The 15,658-nt window shown below is 41.6% G+C and overlaps 1 protein-coding gene across 1 annotated transcript in view; it reads left to right on the top strand.

Annotated features, from left to right (window-relative positions):
* NWD2 (NACHT and WD repeat domain containing 2) overlaps positions 1–14,498 on the top strand; it is a gene marked incomplete at both ends in the record, with an annotated part of 205,067 nt that extends 190,569 nt beyond the window's left edge. Inside the window, 3 exons of the mRNA XM_081236222.1 lie at positions 1,835–1,979; positions 7,359–7,948; positions 10,566–14,498. Coding sequence (XP_081092348.1) covers positions 1,835–1,979; positions 7,359–7,948; positions 10,566–14,498 — 4,668 coding nt within the window. The remainder of the gene's footprint in view (positions 1–1,834; positions 1,980–7,358; positions 7,949–10,565) is intronic.
* Positions 14,499–15,658: the final 1,160 nt, after the last annotated feature.

Raw genomic sequence — 15,658 nt, 5'->3', positions numbered from 1 at the left:
GTTTTGGAAATTTCTCAGCCATCATCTCATCAAATAATGTCCCTCCTCTACTCCTTCTGTTCTTTCCTTTGTGCTCTTTAATTAGATGTACAATAGATTGCTTCAGTCTATTCTCCACGTCTCTTTTTAAAATTTGTTTAATTTTTACTTTTTATTTTTTTTAATTTTATTGAAGTATAGCTGATTTACAATGTGTTAATTTCTGCTGGACAGCAAAGTGATTCAGTTATACATATACATACATTCTTTTTCATTTTCTTTTCCATTATGGTTCATCACAAGATATTGAATATAGTTCCCTGTGCTTTATAGTAGGACCTTGTTGTTTATCCATTCTATATATAATAATTTGTACCTGTATCCTCCATGTCTCTTAATTGTCTTTTACATTGTCAATTTCCTTATCTTTCTGTGCTGCTGTCCAGAAAATTATTTTAGATCTTTCTTCCAGTTCATCAATTTTCTTCTTCAGCTGTGTCCACTCTGTTCATGCTTGAGTTTTCAAGTTCAAGAGTTATATTTTTAATTTGTGAAAGATTTTTTTGGGGGGGGTCTTTTAAAAATCTGCCTAGCTGTTTTTTATAGTCTCTAGTTTTTTAATTCAGTAAGTTACTTTAACATTTCGTACATTGTTAATTTATATTCTTGTGCGAATCTTGCAGTGCGGTTGAGTCTGCATGAATATGATGGAAACATTAGCATTGTCTCTTCTCCAACTTGGTTCCCAAATGTATCAATCATGTGTCCTCCGAAACTGAATGAAGGAGGTAGAGAAAATGGGTGGGACTATTCATTGCACAGACATTTTAGAGATGAAAAGAAGGCATAGCTATCATCCCTCTTCCAAAGAGAACATCCTTGATACATTCAGTGCCCAGGCAGCTCTGAGAGGAGAAGAGCCCTGGGTTAGCAACATCTCTTCATTTAAGGACCCTGTGTCCATACTCCAATATAAAATAAAAAGTTAAAAAAAAAAAGAACCCTGCGTCTTTGTCATTCTGACGTTTAACATACAGCATGTTCTCCATGCAAAATGAAATCATGTCAGATTCCTTGATTTTTCTTCTTCTTCCTCACATGCATTTTTCAAAGTAATTATCTGCAAGACTATGGAGATGAATATTGGGGTAAACCCCAAACCATTCCCTTAGGTAAATACGCCAGAAGTAAAGGTAGTAGTTGGTAAAGTAGATATCAGAAAACATGATACCTCAAGAAATCAGTTTTACAAAGTTGTAAAACTTACACATATATTACTATTTAATTGGCTTTAGTTGTTCCTTCTTCATTTGATTCCATGATCGTCTAGGGAAACTTCAATTATTCTCTAAACCCCACATGATATATCTGCATAAATTGTTGTTAAGTAAATGAATGCTTCAATAAGATTATCAGCAAGACTCTATAAATGTTACTTTCTTGGTAGGTACTCCTATTTTATTTCCTAAAGGATCATAAAAATAAACAAGAAAGAAACAACTAAAGACAATTAAATAGTAACACGAGTACCTTCCCTTTAACTGTCTCTCCTCTTTAGAGGGTAGTGAAGATATGATTTTGTTATGACATTTGTATCAAAACTCAAGCAGGAAATACATGGTATATTAAGAAATCCCGACAAACAAATCCTGTTTGGATTCACACCATTGTGTCACCTGGGCAAGTTCACATCACTTTCAGGGTACTGGGGAGAGGAAATGAGATACTGTCTGTTAGACACCTATCATGATAAGGCATATAGTAGACTTTCAAATAACAATAGTTCTCTTGCTCTTAAATACTGGGTTTTCTATGATGATTTTAAGACCAGTATCTCACTTTTACACTTCCATAGATGCAGCCCTCTGCCAATGCTGAGAATGAGAAGACCTGGCAAGAGATATCAGATGAGATCAAGAGGGTATTTAAGGTTGCTGTAAAACTGTTACATGAAAAGAGGAAAATGAAACACAGCCAAGCCAAGAGGTACCTGTTCTCAGGTAATTTTTATGCATCTTCAGTAAACTGAGGAATAGATAAATAATAGATATATTCACTGCTTCCCTTTTATGGTTCTGCAAATTTAGTTGCATTTACTGCCCGATGAAGTTTAATTTTTCTACATGTTTCCATCTCCTGGAGAGGCAAGTATTCTTTTTATTCAAAGATAAGCCTTTACTTAACTTGAGGCATTCTCCAAAAATGTGACTTTAAAAGAGCACAGAGGAGGCTGATATAATAGACCAGACTCTGCCAGTGTTTCTCAGTTGAGCTGCTCATTCATTCACTTACTTGGCTCACTCAGCAAACACTTATTGAGTGCATACTATATGCCAGGCACTGGGGCTACAACAGTGACAAAGAAGGCAAGGTCTCTGCTCTCCTGGAACTTACTTTTTTAGTGGGGGCAGCAGGGATAAGTGATGGGCAATTAATCAGATAAATGAACAATATCATTTCAGAAAGTATAAGTGCTATGAATAAAACAAAACACAGTAGCAGGATAATAGGGACTGATGAAGGCTGCGGGGGTCCAGATTTATTTGGGCAGGCGGTAAGGAAATGACTTTCGAGCCAAATGACAGAACGAATCAGAGCTGGCAATGCCATATCTAAAATAGAGCATTCCAGGCAGAGGGATGACCAGGTTCAAGGTCCCTGAGACAGGAATGTGCTTAGCAAATTCTAGGAGCAGGAAGAAGGTAAAGGTAGCCAGGCTTGGAGAAGGAGAGACGAGGTCAGAAGGTGGGCACAGGCCATAATAAGGACCTTGTGTTTTATTCTGCTGTCAACAGAAATAATCAATGAACAATCTATAATAGGAATAGAAAAGAATTTTATCTGAGCCTGAGGACTATACCCCAAGAGACACAGATTTAAGAAGTACTTAAACTGTGTTCCACCTGACTGCAAAATGGGGGAGGCTTATATAGGCAAAAATCACAAAGTTACAGTTAGTCACGTGAGTCATTTATCAAGAATCATAATTGGAGGTGGCAAGAAGTCAGGATGCTTGTCCAATAAGGAGTGGTCGGGGTCTGAAGTGGTTGCACAGGTACAAGGGGAGACCTTGAGACCTAGGCAGATGCTAGCAGATATTGTTTTAAGAACGACAATATCCTTGTATCCTTGAGTCTGATACAGCTCAGAGAATTCAAGTTCTCAGTGATACAGGAACATGTCTGAAAGCACATCCACGATGGCCAGCCGGCTCCATTTTGAATGCCTGAACCACAGTTATTCCGTCTTGATTTTTAAATGCTTAAATCAGATTTTAGTGGTTAAATCAGATGTACAATGCATGTTTGACAGGCCAGAAGACCGGCTGTTGTAGTTAGCATAAACGTCAAGCCAAACCATGTGTAAGCCAGAATGACTTCCCATACCTGTGACAATTTCTTCCAACACTGGGTAAGATGGGAAGCCATCGGAGGCTGGGAAGTAAGGGAGTGGCAGGATCTAATTTAACCTTAAAATAAATGTCTCCCCAGCTACCGAGCAGAGACTCACTTGTGGGCCTTTCTCAGCCATGGAAAAGAGGCTTTATTTTGAGGAATTGCCCAGGAAACCACATATCTGAAGAAATATGTCAGTCATAGTTTCCGGGGGACAAACACACCTGGGTAAAAGGAATCAGTTAAGTAGCATTTATTTTGAGAGTTGATAGTAAAGAATTATTGAAGAAAAAGCAACAGTAGTTGCATTTTCAGACTGGTTTTGTGAATGATGTAGCAAAACGTTTGTGAAAACTGAAGAAGCACTTGATATCATTCTCCTTGGATATACATGTATTTCAGGCTCAGAGAAATTATATATAATTTTGACAAATTCATTCTCCTGAAGCTGTCAAAAAATTAGGTCTTATTTTAGTTCTCCCTAAAAGTACTAAAATTGGCAGGAATAAGTACTATCTTTAGAATATACAGGTTAACATATATCCCGATTCCTTTGGGATCTTTTTGACCCATTTAGAAGCCCTGGTTCTTCACCTTTATCAAGGGCAGAACTACCCAGTTTTTAAAAATATGCTGTATTAGGAAAAAAATACCAAGAGCAAAAACTTTCCTATTCTTGATGTAAGAGACACCAGTTAGGGGAGGGTATCCTCTCGCTTAGAGTCAAACAGCTCAAGTGTTCAAATATTCATCGGCAAACACATTCTCTTAATTTTCTCCACACTAAAGAACATGGTCCACATGGATAGCCATATGAAGATTAATAATCTCATACTACGTAGTATGAACTACTACACGAGGACTATTTTCTACTTGGGGTTACATCTTAAAGATATGCATGATCATGAAATTTTTATTCACTTTACATTCCAAACTCATTTTAAGACAATGTCTGCACAATGAAAATTGCTGAAGAAGGGCCAACTCTTTGAAATGAATAGAGTGTATTTGTTTTGTGCCTGTCTCTCCAGCCTATCAATAACCAATGTTGTGGTTGGACCAACCCTTGTGCTTCTTACTATGATTGCAAGATACCCTTCGGCAATCACCATCAGGAAACTTTGAAAAAATAAAGCCTTATTACTTACAGGAGCTGGCAATTACACAGCACACCTGGGGTCACACAGCAAGGTCACAAGGAGAGAGAGAGAGAGCAGACATCAGGTTTTGCTTTTACTGGATTCACTCTTTATTGGTGAATTTAAAACATAAGAGCGGGAATTTAAAGCACAGGAAGAGAAAAAACAAGTGGCCCAAAATTTCAGTGATTACTGAAATAAACCAAGATCTCTAAAACAAAGGAACCTCAGTGAATGGAGGTGGCCTGGCTCTGTATGTGTGGTTGGTAATGAGTTTATTCAAGATAGCCATCATTGAAGTGGATGCATCAGCAATCAAAGCTCAAGTCAGACACTTATATTACAAACAAACAAACAAACAAAACCCCCCCAAAACGTCAGGGTTTATGCTACAATATCACTTTAATATTTTTAAGCATACCAGATAGAACCTGGAAATGTGTACTATTTATATTTGAATGTATTTTTTCACAACACTTCCAGTTTTACCTTTTTAAATAACAGGAAAGGAAGAGAAGTAAATTAGATTCCAAAACAGTGCCCTATTGTGAATGCCGCAACTGAGTGGTCTTGGGAATAGTAGAGAGCTGAATGTCTCATGAATGATAGTTGCCAGGGCTGGGAATCTCCCCCTAGTGTTACCTTCATCAGGTTCTGTGATGGTTAAACTTTAGGATATTAAGGAAAATGCAAAGACAGAAAACAAATACATTATTCTAGTAAGGGGGAAGCTTATAATAGTCATTGACAAATAAATATCAGGAATTATTAATAAAAGTCCCCCAAAATGTTGAGGATGCACTTTGCTTCTAAAAATAACTCTACAGAGTTGATTTTGTCTCACATGACTCATTTATTCAGGTATATTTATCAACCAGACATTCTTGCATACAGCCTCTTTTTATCCCCCTGAGCCAAGCTTGGATGGGTTCTACCAGCTTGATTTGTCTGTATCTCTTTTCATGTTGCATTTATGATCAACACGCCTGATTGGAACTCTGTTTCCATAGAGGTGATAACAAAGTCAGGTTACAGTTGGTCTGTTTTCTGGGAGTCAGGGGTGACAGTGCATATCTCTAATTATCATCCATTACATATAGATACTGCAGGTGGATCACCTCCTTTCTCTTCATGTTACTCGGTACACAGCACTGGCTAACCTAGTGTGCCCCTAGCATTGTACCCAGATGGCTGGAAAAGAGATGGGCCAAAGGCTGCTTTCTGCAGGAGCTCATGATGTCCAGATTTCTTACATCTTCCCCTGTCTACATTATAACAAGTTCTTAATCTTCTATAAAAAGAAGAGTAGACATATGTTATAAAAGCTCCTTTAACTGACCTCCTGAACCAACTTGCCTGAATAAAACCCTTTGTAAAACATACTGATATGAATGGCACGGCTCATTCAACACTGGTGGCTATACACATGTTTTTTTTTTTACTTAAGTCACAAATTTTTATCAATTGCTATCATTACTGGAAAAAAAACAGTATCACAGAAGTTCTGCTAAAAGGCACCATTTGAAAATAAAATTCCCACCTTACTTAATAGTTACTCTAGAGAATACATCTATGCTCTAGGTTTTGCTCAGTGTCGGCGTTGTGGCCAGCACATTGAGATGTTCTCAGTTACAGCCAGACCCACCCCTCCCCCCATGCTTCCACCAGATCCCAGCCCAGTAGTCACCCCCTTAAGAGAGCCTTCCCTGACTTCTCCAAGTGGGTTAGACCTCCAGGTGGGTTTGCTCTCATGGCACCATGTTATTCACCTTCACGGGCCTAAAAATAATCATAATACATTTATTTGTGGGACTCTGTGATTCATGCCTGCCATCCTCCACTGGACTGTAGGCTTCATAAGCGTTTTGGTTTTTTTTTTAACATTCTCAGTTTTCTCTTACCATTGTATCCTAAGAAACTAGCAGCGTACCTGGAACATAGTAGATGCTCGATTAAGACCAACTGGATGAAGAAAAGTAGAAAGGCAGGGGAGGAAGGGAGGGCAGCCCGTTTTAAAAGCCTGCTTGCCTTAAAATTCATTTCCATTGGTTTAATTATTTTATTTATTTTTTATTTGACTTCCCTAAAACCATGTGTAAATGATATTTTTATTACTACTGATCCAATTTTAAATGTTCTTATGGGGCCTCAAATGATTTAGAATGCTTATTTACTTTTATGTAAACATATGTATTATAAGCCCTAACATGGTTTCTCTCACAAGAAATAAAGCTACATGCTAAGTCATTTTTCTGTACCTGCTCTGATGGATATAACAGTATTTAACAGTGACATGGATAATGGATAAATAAAATCAGCACATAATTATATTTTGAACCTGTTTTTATATTTTTATTTCCACGTATCTGTCTGGGGTGCAATGCATCTCAAACAAAATGGTGAAACCACCTTGTAAGGAGAGACTGAGAAGGAAGAAATAGACTAGATACATTACTTGGCCTCTTCCTCATTCTCTCCTGGCCCCAGTCGGAGCCTGCTCTCCACCCTTAGAACTCCTGAAGTCTGGGAGGGAAGCCAAGCAGGAACTTAAAAGAGTCAACCATAAGCTTGGTATGCTTTCTTCCTTATGCTTATGTTCAACCTCTCCCTCAGGTTGTGGAGGAAATAAAATCATTTTATTTAGAACCCATTGTTCTGGGCTCCAGGCTGTTTAGGAAAAGACAAATAGGAAATTAAGGAATTGAGAAATTATTCTAGAGACGACTCTGCTACACACTGTAAGCAAAATAAACTACCACTAGTGACTTGAGAGTTATGCGCTCGGAGCGTGGGTGCGTTGCATCTTTGTTCTAGACGATAAACTCCTTGTCGTATTTTCTTTCAGCTATAGAGGATGAGTTTGACTTCGCTCTAGGGAAGCAAACTCCAGCATTCCTGAAGAAATGTGTTTGCTATATTAGGAAAATTGCTAACATTGAGCGTTTCGTGAAAATCCCAGAGATGGGAAAATACATGGATATAACTGGAGCAGAACCAAGGATTATTCGGGACCCAGAAGCCCAAGAGAAGCTGATAAAACTCCGGGATGAATTTATTCCTACCATTGTTGCGTCATCTAATCTGAGAGTGTACACATCTGTTACTCATTGTGACATGAAACTAGGCTATTCCCAAGAAATAGAAAACCATTACATAGAAGGACTCGGTAAACAATTTTATGAGGACATGATTGACATAATTCAGGCCACGGTACAACAGAATTTTGACACAGAAACTGATACACTCTACGACGAAATCCTTCAGCATTCATCACTATGTAAAACGTATGCCTCCTTCTACGAGTACAAATGTGAATCTCTAAACATCGTGCATAAATACATTCTTCCAAGCAAAACCGGGCACTTCAACCCTCTTATTATATACGGTGGACCATGCACTGGGAAGACCCTTCTGCTAGCTGAAGTAGCAAAGAAGGTAAAAGCCTATTCTTTTACATGTATATTTGTAAAAACTTTTACTTCGGGGAAAAGATCAACTGATCAAATTCACTTCCATTTTCTGTGTTTACTATCCGACTTATAATCGGTCCTTTAGGAATGGATACTTCAGTGTTTCTCTTTTGCTGGTATAACAGTTATACTGAAAGAATAAGACTCACGGGGTCCAATTCTAGAATAGCTTTGTTTTGGCTCTTACTGTTCAAACTCATGTTATGGGGCTAGTTCTCACCTAGACAGAAACTAGGGCAGATCTCACAACTCTTCTCATCACTCTCAGCAAAGACAAGCACTCCAATCGCTTCTGGATATTAACTCCATCTCAGTTCAGCAATTACTATGTCCAGTCAAAGATGATAATTAAAACTTCATCTCCCTGCCCGAGCTGTGGTCGACCATACACAAGGCACCTCCAGTGGGAAATAGGGACATGGCCATTTTCTCTTTTCTTTCAGCACACAGCACTTCTTCCCCTCTGTCCCTAACCCCAACTGCACTTCTGACCCCTGTGGGGTTGTGGTTTAGGGGATGTAGGAAAGGTAAGGTAGCCAGAACATTCTTATATGACCAGTACTGTTCTGACCTGGGTTCGGCACTCTGGTCCTGGAGTTTTATACTTCCTCCCATTTCTTCTGAGGCCTTTTCATGGTTTCCCAAAGGTCCTTTCCCTCCCCCATCCCCTACCTTGTCCTCACTGAGCATCTCTCACCTACAGTTCCCTAGGGTGACACAGGGAACTGCATTGGTTTTCTATCTAGCTGGTCACCTCCATAGCTCCTATGCGTCCAGCAGCACACATTTCTAGTATCTTTCTCCCAAGAGCCTCTCCACAACCCAGCAAACCCCCTTAGACCTGGGAAAACAGAAATGACAGAAACTCTCGTCAGCTCACGCTTGCCAGTGGCCCACATATGATACATGGGAAACACTCAGGTATTGTTTTGCCCTGAGAAACTCCAGCTCCAATACGGCAGCTCTCTATCACTCCTCTGTCAGAGCAGCTAGCCGGCCTCACTCACTCAACCTCCATATTCCTCAGATGTCATCAGATACAGATGGCCATGTCTCCCAAGCCCTAGGGGACATCCTGAAAGTGGTCCATTGCAGCCCCTTTCCCTAGGCTAGAAGTGAGGGGTGGGCATCTCTCAGCCCTTCCCTTTGGGAGTGGGGTGGTGAGAGATACAACCCACAGCATCCTCATCTCCCACTTTTTTCTTGGCCTCTTGAATCTCTTTTTCAGGCTGGAGGTGGGTAGTCCATCAAAGGTAGCAAAACTAATTTTCAAAACTCCCTTTCAAGTCTTGCAAGACGGGCTGGAGCTTCTATCTGAATGCGGTATCTATTGTCTAAACTGGGTGACACTAGTACCAGTTTTAACTTCCTGTTACAGTTCATTCTGAAACTGACATCCATGAATCTTTTCTAAACTTACTCATACTTTAACCTGAACTACCAATTGGGGAACCAAGTTTCATAAACTTACTTCTTAATGTATTAAATAATATGTCCTTTTCTAAGAAGTATCCTCGGTGAATTCCAAGGATTACTGAAAAGTATTTTCTCCCTAAAAATATACTTTGGAGTGTTTTATACTTTGATCATATCCTTTTTTGTCTTTACCTTTCCAGACAGAAAAATATTAAACCTAGCACCCCCTCATATACTTTATCTCCATATACTTTATCTCTTTAACTATACAATTTAAAAAGGGAGAGTGGGAGAGAGAGAACACTAGAATGAAAGTCAGATATGACTTCTACTCCATTTTCATCTCTTGGTAATCATTTAACTCCAAGCAAGCTATTTTTGGCCTTGGTTTCCTCTTCTGTTACATGATACTGTAATCCCATGTGCCCTACAGAGAGACAATATGAGGCCTGATGACTGCCTGTTTATATAGTAAACTGTCTGTTATAAAGCACAAATTCAGCAAAACTTGTTTAACCAGCATTATATACATTTTTATGGTAATGATAAAAAATAATCATAATGATGACCCTATAGCATCACAATAGAGTAAAATGTCTCTGAATCATACAAGATTATATTCAGTATCATTTTAGTGCTGAGTATTTTTATTGCATTCTAATTAACTGGAAATGTGGTCAGCCACATATATAGCCTTACGTGATCTCAATTAAGGAAAATATTTGACTCAGTATAATATGTAGGTCATTACTTAATCTATTCATTAAACAAATATTCACCAAGCACCAACCAGGTGCCAACAACCATGCCAAGAAATGGAAATTCAGTGATGAGAAACTAAGCATACTAGATATTCAGGTTTACAGTTTGTGAAATGCTTTGTAACTTTTAGAATACAAGCTAAATTCTGCCTTGTGATTGACCAATACTGTGATCACCATTTTATTACCCTTAGTAGAGGGATCCTGAGGGTCTCACCTACAGACTTTAGTGCATGAGCTTTCTGAGAGCTCTCTGACCATCTCAGGTTTTTCCACTTCCTGGTTCTAAGGTACTTTCTGCCTGGTCAGGGTTACCAGAAGGCTGATCTCTGCAGAGGGGAAGTGTTGCTGCATGTGACCATGTGAATATATGTCTCCATTCTAAACACCACCTTTATGCTTTAGGCTTATGGCTGGCTACATGAAGACACAGGACCAGAATCTGACCCAGTCATAGTCGTGAGGTTTCTAGGAACCACAGACATGAGTACTGATCTTAGGACTCTCCTTCTAAGTGTTTGTGAACAGTTGGCCGTGAACTACCGGTGCCTGGTTCAGAGCTACCCTAAGAAGATCCATGACCTCCGTGACTTATTTATAAACCTCTTGAATGAGTCTTCATTGCAGAGACCCCTCGTGGTCATATTCGATGCCCTGGAGCAGCTCTCAGAGAGTCACGAGGCCAGGAAGCTCTGGTGGCTCCCGGTTCACCTTCCCCGATTCGTCCGGATTGTCCTCTCCACGCTGCCCAACAAACATGGGATCCTACAGAAACTAAGGTGCCTTATCCACGAAGAAGACAACTACATCGAGCTGATTCCCCGGGACAGGAAGATGTGCAGCCAGGTGCTCAAACACCAGCTGCTGCGGGTCAAAAGGAAGGTCACATCGGGCCAGCAGATTTACGTGAACAATGCCTTCTCCAAGTGCACGTTGCCCATGTTTGTGAACCTGACCTTTAGGGAGGTGAGAAATTGGCGATCTCACAGAGACGTCGATGAATCCTCCCTCTGTGTCACCGTGCACGAAAGCATAGAGCAGCTCTTCTGCTCCCTGGAGAGGAAGTGTGGGCAGCAACTCGTCTCCCGGGCTCTAGGTTACATCACCATGGCCAAAATGGGTTTGAGTGAAATGGAGCTGGAAGACGTGCTGGCCCTTGACAATAGCGTGATGAATGAGCTCAATGAGAGCGCCAGGCCCAGCAATCCACTGAGGGTACCTTACCTGTACATCGCGAGGCTCAAGGAGGGGCTCAGTGGATACTTAATCGAGAGACACGTGAAGAACATCACCCTCCTGGTCTGGGCCAACAGACACCTGCAGCTCATAGCCCAGAAGCTATATCTGCAGGATAACAGTGACCTGCATGAAATGCATACCATCCTGGCAGACTATTTCCTGGGGGTCTGGTCAGGGGGCAGAAGGAAAGCTTTCTGCCTTGAAAACCCCTACCTGAATGGCTGCCTTGACTTGGAGAGCAGAAGCCTGCTTGAGGAGGAAAAGCACTTCACGGAGCAGGCTTCCTTCGACAGGCAGGCCCCGGACCAGCCCTGGGTCTTTCAGTGCAACCCACTGGAGCCTGACATCTTTTTCGTCAACCATCGGAAAATGTGTGAGCTCCTGCACCACCTGACAAGGTGTGGGAAAACCAATGACCTGCTCTACGGCATCATAATGAACTTCAGCTGGCTTTACACCATGATCAAAATTGGCCAGTTTGACAAAGTGCTCTTGGACATCGAGCTGGCTTACAACTGCTCGCAGGAGAAGGAGCTGAAGTTCCTGGCGAGCACCCTCCGCAGCATCAAAACCAAGGTCGTCGCGTTCCCCGGCTCCCTTTCTGCAGAGCTTCAGCAAAGACTGCTGCCTGTCGTGAGTTCCCTGCCCAAACTTAGACACCTTCTTTTAGAATGTGACAAAGATGGGCCCAAATACTGCTCCATCGTGCCATTACACTCATCCATGGATGTGACCTATAGCCCGGAGCGTCTTCCCTTGTCATCTAGTCACCTGCACGTCACCGAGATTCTGCCCACCTGTAACCCCAGTACGGTGCTCACAGCTTTAGAAAACGGTTCCATCAGCACGTGGGATGTGGAAACGCGTCAACTACTCAGGCAAATCACGACAGCCCAGTCTGTCATCCTGGGCATGAAACTCACCAGTGACGAAAAGTATCTTGTGGTGGCAACGACAAATAACACCTTGTTGGTTTACGACAATGTAAATTCTTGCCTCCTGTCTGAAGTGGAAATCAAAGGGACCAAGCATGGAAGCGGCTCCACCTACATCAATGGATTTACACTGTCCGTCAAACACGCTCTGGCCTGGCTCGAAGCCAGCAAAGATGTCACTGTCATCGATCTGCTCTACGGATGGCCCCTTTACCAGTTCCACTGCTGGTACGAAGTGACCTGTGTCCAGTGCTCTCTGGACGGCGTGTATGCCTTCTGTGGACAGTACCTGAACACCACTACCATCTTCCATTTAGGGAGTGGAGAAAAGTTATGTACGGTGACATCTGAATTTTCAGGTGGGTTTGTGAAGTTCCTTCTTATCTTGGACACAGCTCAGGAAATGGTAACGGTAGATAGTGAGGGAAGCCTTTCTGTTTGGAACATTGAGGACATCTCCAACCCCCAGCTGACCGATGACTTTGACTGCCGAAGAGAAGATAGTGAAGTGGTCAGCATTGAACTTTCAGAGGACCAAAGTGCAGTTCTGATCTGTAAAGCCCTCAGTATTGAGCTCTTAGATACCGGTATGTGGAAGGTGGCTGAAAAGTTCAGAGCGAAGCACAACGAACGCTTTATATCGGCTGTGCTGTCCAAGAATGGAGACTGCATCATTGCGACCATGGAAAACACCTCAGCCGTGTTTTTCTGGAGGCGGGACACGGGACAGTGTATGGCGAGCTTACAGGAAATCTCAGGTACCATAGTCAAGTTGGTAAAATCCAGTCATCACAACATGCTGCTATCTTTATCCACCAGTGGTGTTCTTTCTATCTGGGACATAGATATAATCACAGCTATGTCCAACATAGATAAGACTGGAAAACCCATTCAAAGTCTGGTGTTACCCGCTAGGGGGGAAATCATTTACTCCCTCGATGGCTCCGATTGTGTTCACAAGTGGAACTTCAGCAGTGGGTTCCTTGAAGCAGTATTTAAGCATGAAGGAATAGTTGAACACTGTGTGTTGACATCCTCTGGAGACGTCATGGTGACATCAGATGACAAGAGCAGCCAATACGTCTGGCATACCAGCAGCGGTGAAAACCTCTTCCGAATTAATGGGCAGAGAATATCTCAGCTGCTGATTACGCACAATGACCAGTTCGTGGTCTCTCTCTGTGAGGAAAATGCCTCCAGGGTTTGGAGACTGGCCACAGGCCACAGGGTATGCAACATCCTGACCACTCTGCAGAATGCCTTCATAACCTCTGCAAATACCTTCGTGGTGGGCATGACCAAAAGCAAGGTGCTGGCAGTCAGTCTTTGGACAGGAAGCATCACCAAGAAGGTCTGCTGTGAAGACGGCACCACCATTGTGAATTTTAAATTGATCCCCGATTGTCCGGACATCATTGTGTTTATCACGTCAGCCGAGACGGTGAATATCTGGAGTCTGACAGATGAAGTGATCTGTCGCCGTGTGCAACTTCCAAACAACTTCCTGAAAAATCTAGAGGATTTTGAAATTTCCCCCAATGGAAAGCTAGGCATTATTTCCAGGGGAGATGAAAATATCAACGTGCTGGATTTACACAGCGGTAAGTTACGGGTGGTTCATGCCTCTGGGGTCATCTGGAGGCACAGGTTGTCTCGAGACGGTCGCTACCTGGTATATATTTGTTTCCGAAATGGGGAGGAAGAGGATGAAAACGGTGCGATATCCAGTTTGATTGTCATGAGACTGGCCGATGGCAAAAATATCGGTGCTTGCTCCCTTTACAAAACTCCAACTTTTCTTGCCCTCTCCCAGCGTCACCTGAACATCATTGTGGGCTTTGATGACGGCAGTATAGGGATATACACAGTGGTGGACCGCGTAGATGCTGCACTGAAAATTAAAATAGCCACTTCAAATAGCAGACAAATTTTCAATAATGCGACACAGACATCCAGGCCAAAGTGTAATAGTTACTGTTTTAAAATGTCTGTGGATTGCTTATGGAGAGAGTCCACTGAGGTCTTTGCAAGAGACAGTCCCATCACAGTGAGTGACCCCATGGAACCCAACGAGGCGACGCCCTCCAAGAAACACAACTCTTGCTATGACCGGGTGTGCTCTGCCCTGGAATCCAGGGGCCACAGCTATGCCCCTGACAACTGACAAAATGTTTTTCCTGCTCAGCAGAAATGCATAATATGTAAAAGAAAAAAAAAGCATCTTCTGTATCCCAGATGATAAACACTCATTCTTAAAGGACAGGAAAGATGCTGGAGTCCCAATGCTAATTATTGCCATGCTCATGAAATGTACAGAAATGTGAAATTGGTTGTGAGGTTGGTCTCCTTGACAAAGTGTATCCAGGAACGATGTCTTAACAGAGAATTTCTACAAATCCTATTTACATGGCTATATCAACTGGAAGTTAGAGGGTAGTTTTTAAATTAACTGGATGGGAAGAAGCAGCTTAACTCATCCCATTGTCCAGATGAGAAAGGCTAGAGCTACATAGAGACCATTTGGACTGAAGTTAGTTCTACAGCAACTGGTTGAAATTGTAAACACAAATTGCTGTTGGACTTCAAGTGATTGTGTGGATAACTAAACACAGCCTTAATCTCTCCTTACATTTTATGATCCTGACAACTGTGTCAATCCAGTCTGCAGATGGAAGGTCTAAAGGTGCAAAATAATGTAACAAAAATGCCCAGATGCACTCCCAGTTTCCCAGGAGAAAGGATGTGAAGTGTGAGGCCACAGACTGACTGGGGCAAGAGCTACCTGCTGCTATCATAGGGCTACAGAACACACAGAGTCGGTCTTCATTAAAATACAGTTGTGACAACTGCATGCAAGGGTTTCTGTATAATGGAACACATGATTTTTAAACTATTTTCTGGGCTGCAAAAGAACACATTTAATAAGAAACCACAATCTTTTCATGTCATTTTGAAAAGTCTATTTGTGCTGGGTGTAAAAAGAGTTACAGAAAGGGCATTACAAATTTGGCCAAAACACCTGTTCATTTCTATCATTGTACTAACAAAAGGCTGTGCTATGGAAGTCAGTTGTACCGAAGCATAAATTATTTCCTAAATCCCTGCAGTAAATCTTAATAGAAGGAAAGCTTTCTCGACATGCCATCTATGGAATACTGATGACATCTGCCTTACTCTCATTCCTCCTCTTTCCTGTGTAAAACGCAGATAGCTGACCAAATACTCTGGGACAAACTGAATATGCCTGTCTTTGTGCTAAAATATTCTGTAAATCTTAAGGGTGTCCAAAGGCTCTTTACTGTCCCTGTTTATAATCACTTTCTT

Source organism: Mesoplodon bidens (genome assembly GCF_964165515.1).
Source record: "Mesoplodon bidens genome assembly, chromosome: 1".
NCBI lineage: Eukaryota > Metazoa > Chordata > Mammalia > Artiodactyla > Ziphiidae > Mesoplodon > Mesoplodon bidens.
This window is presented reverse-complemented; position numbering and strand designations above follow the sequence as displayed.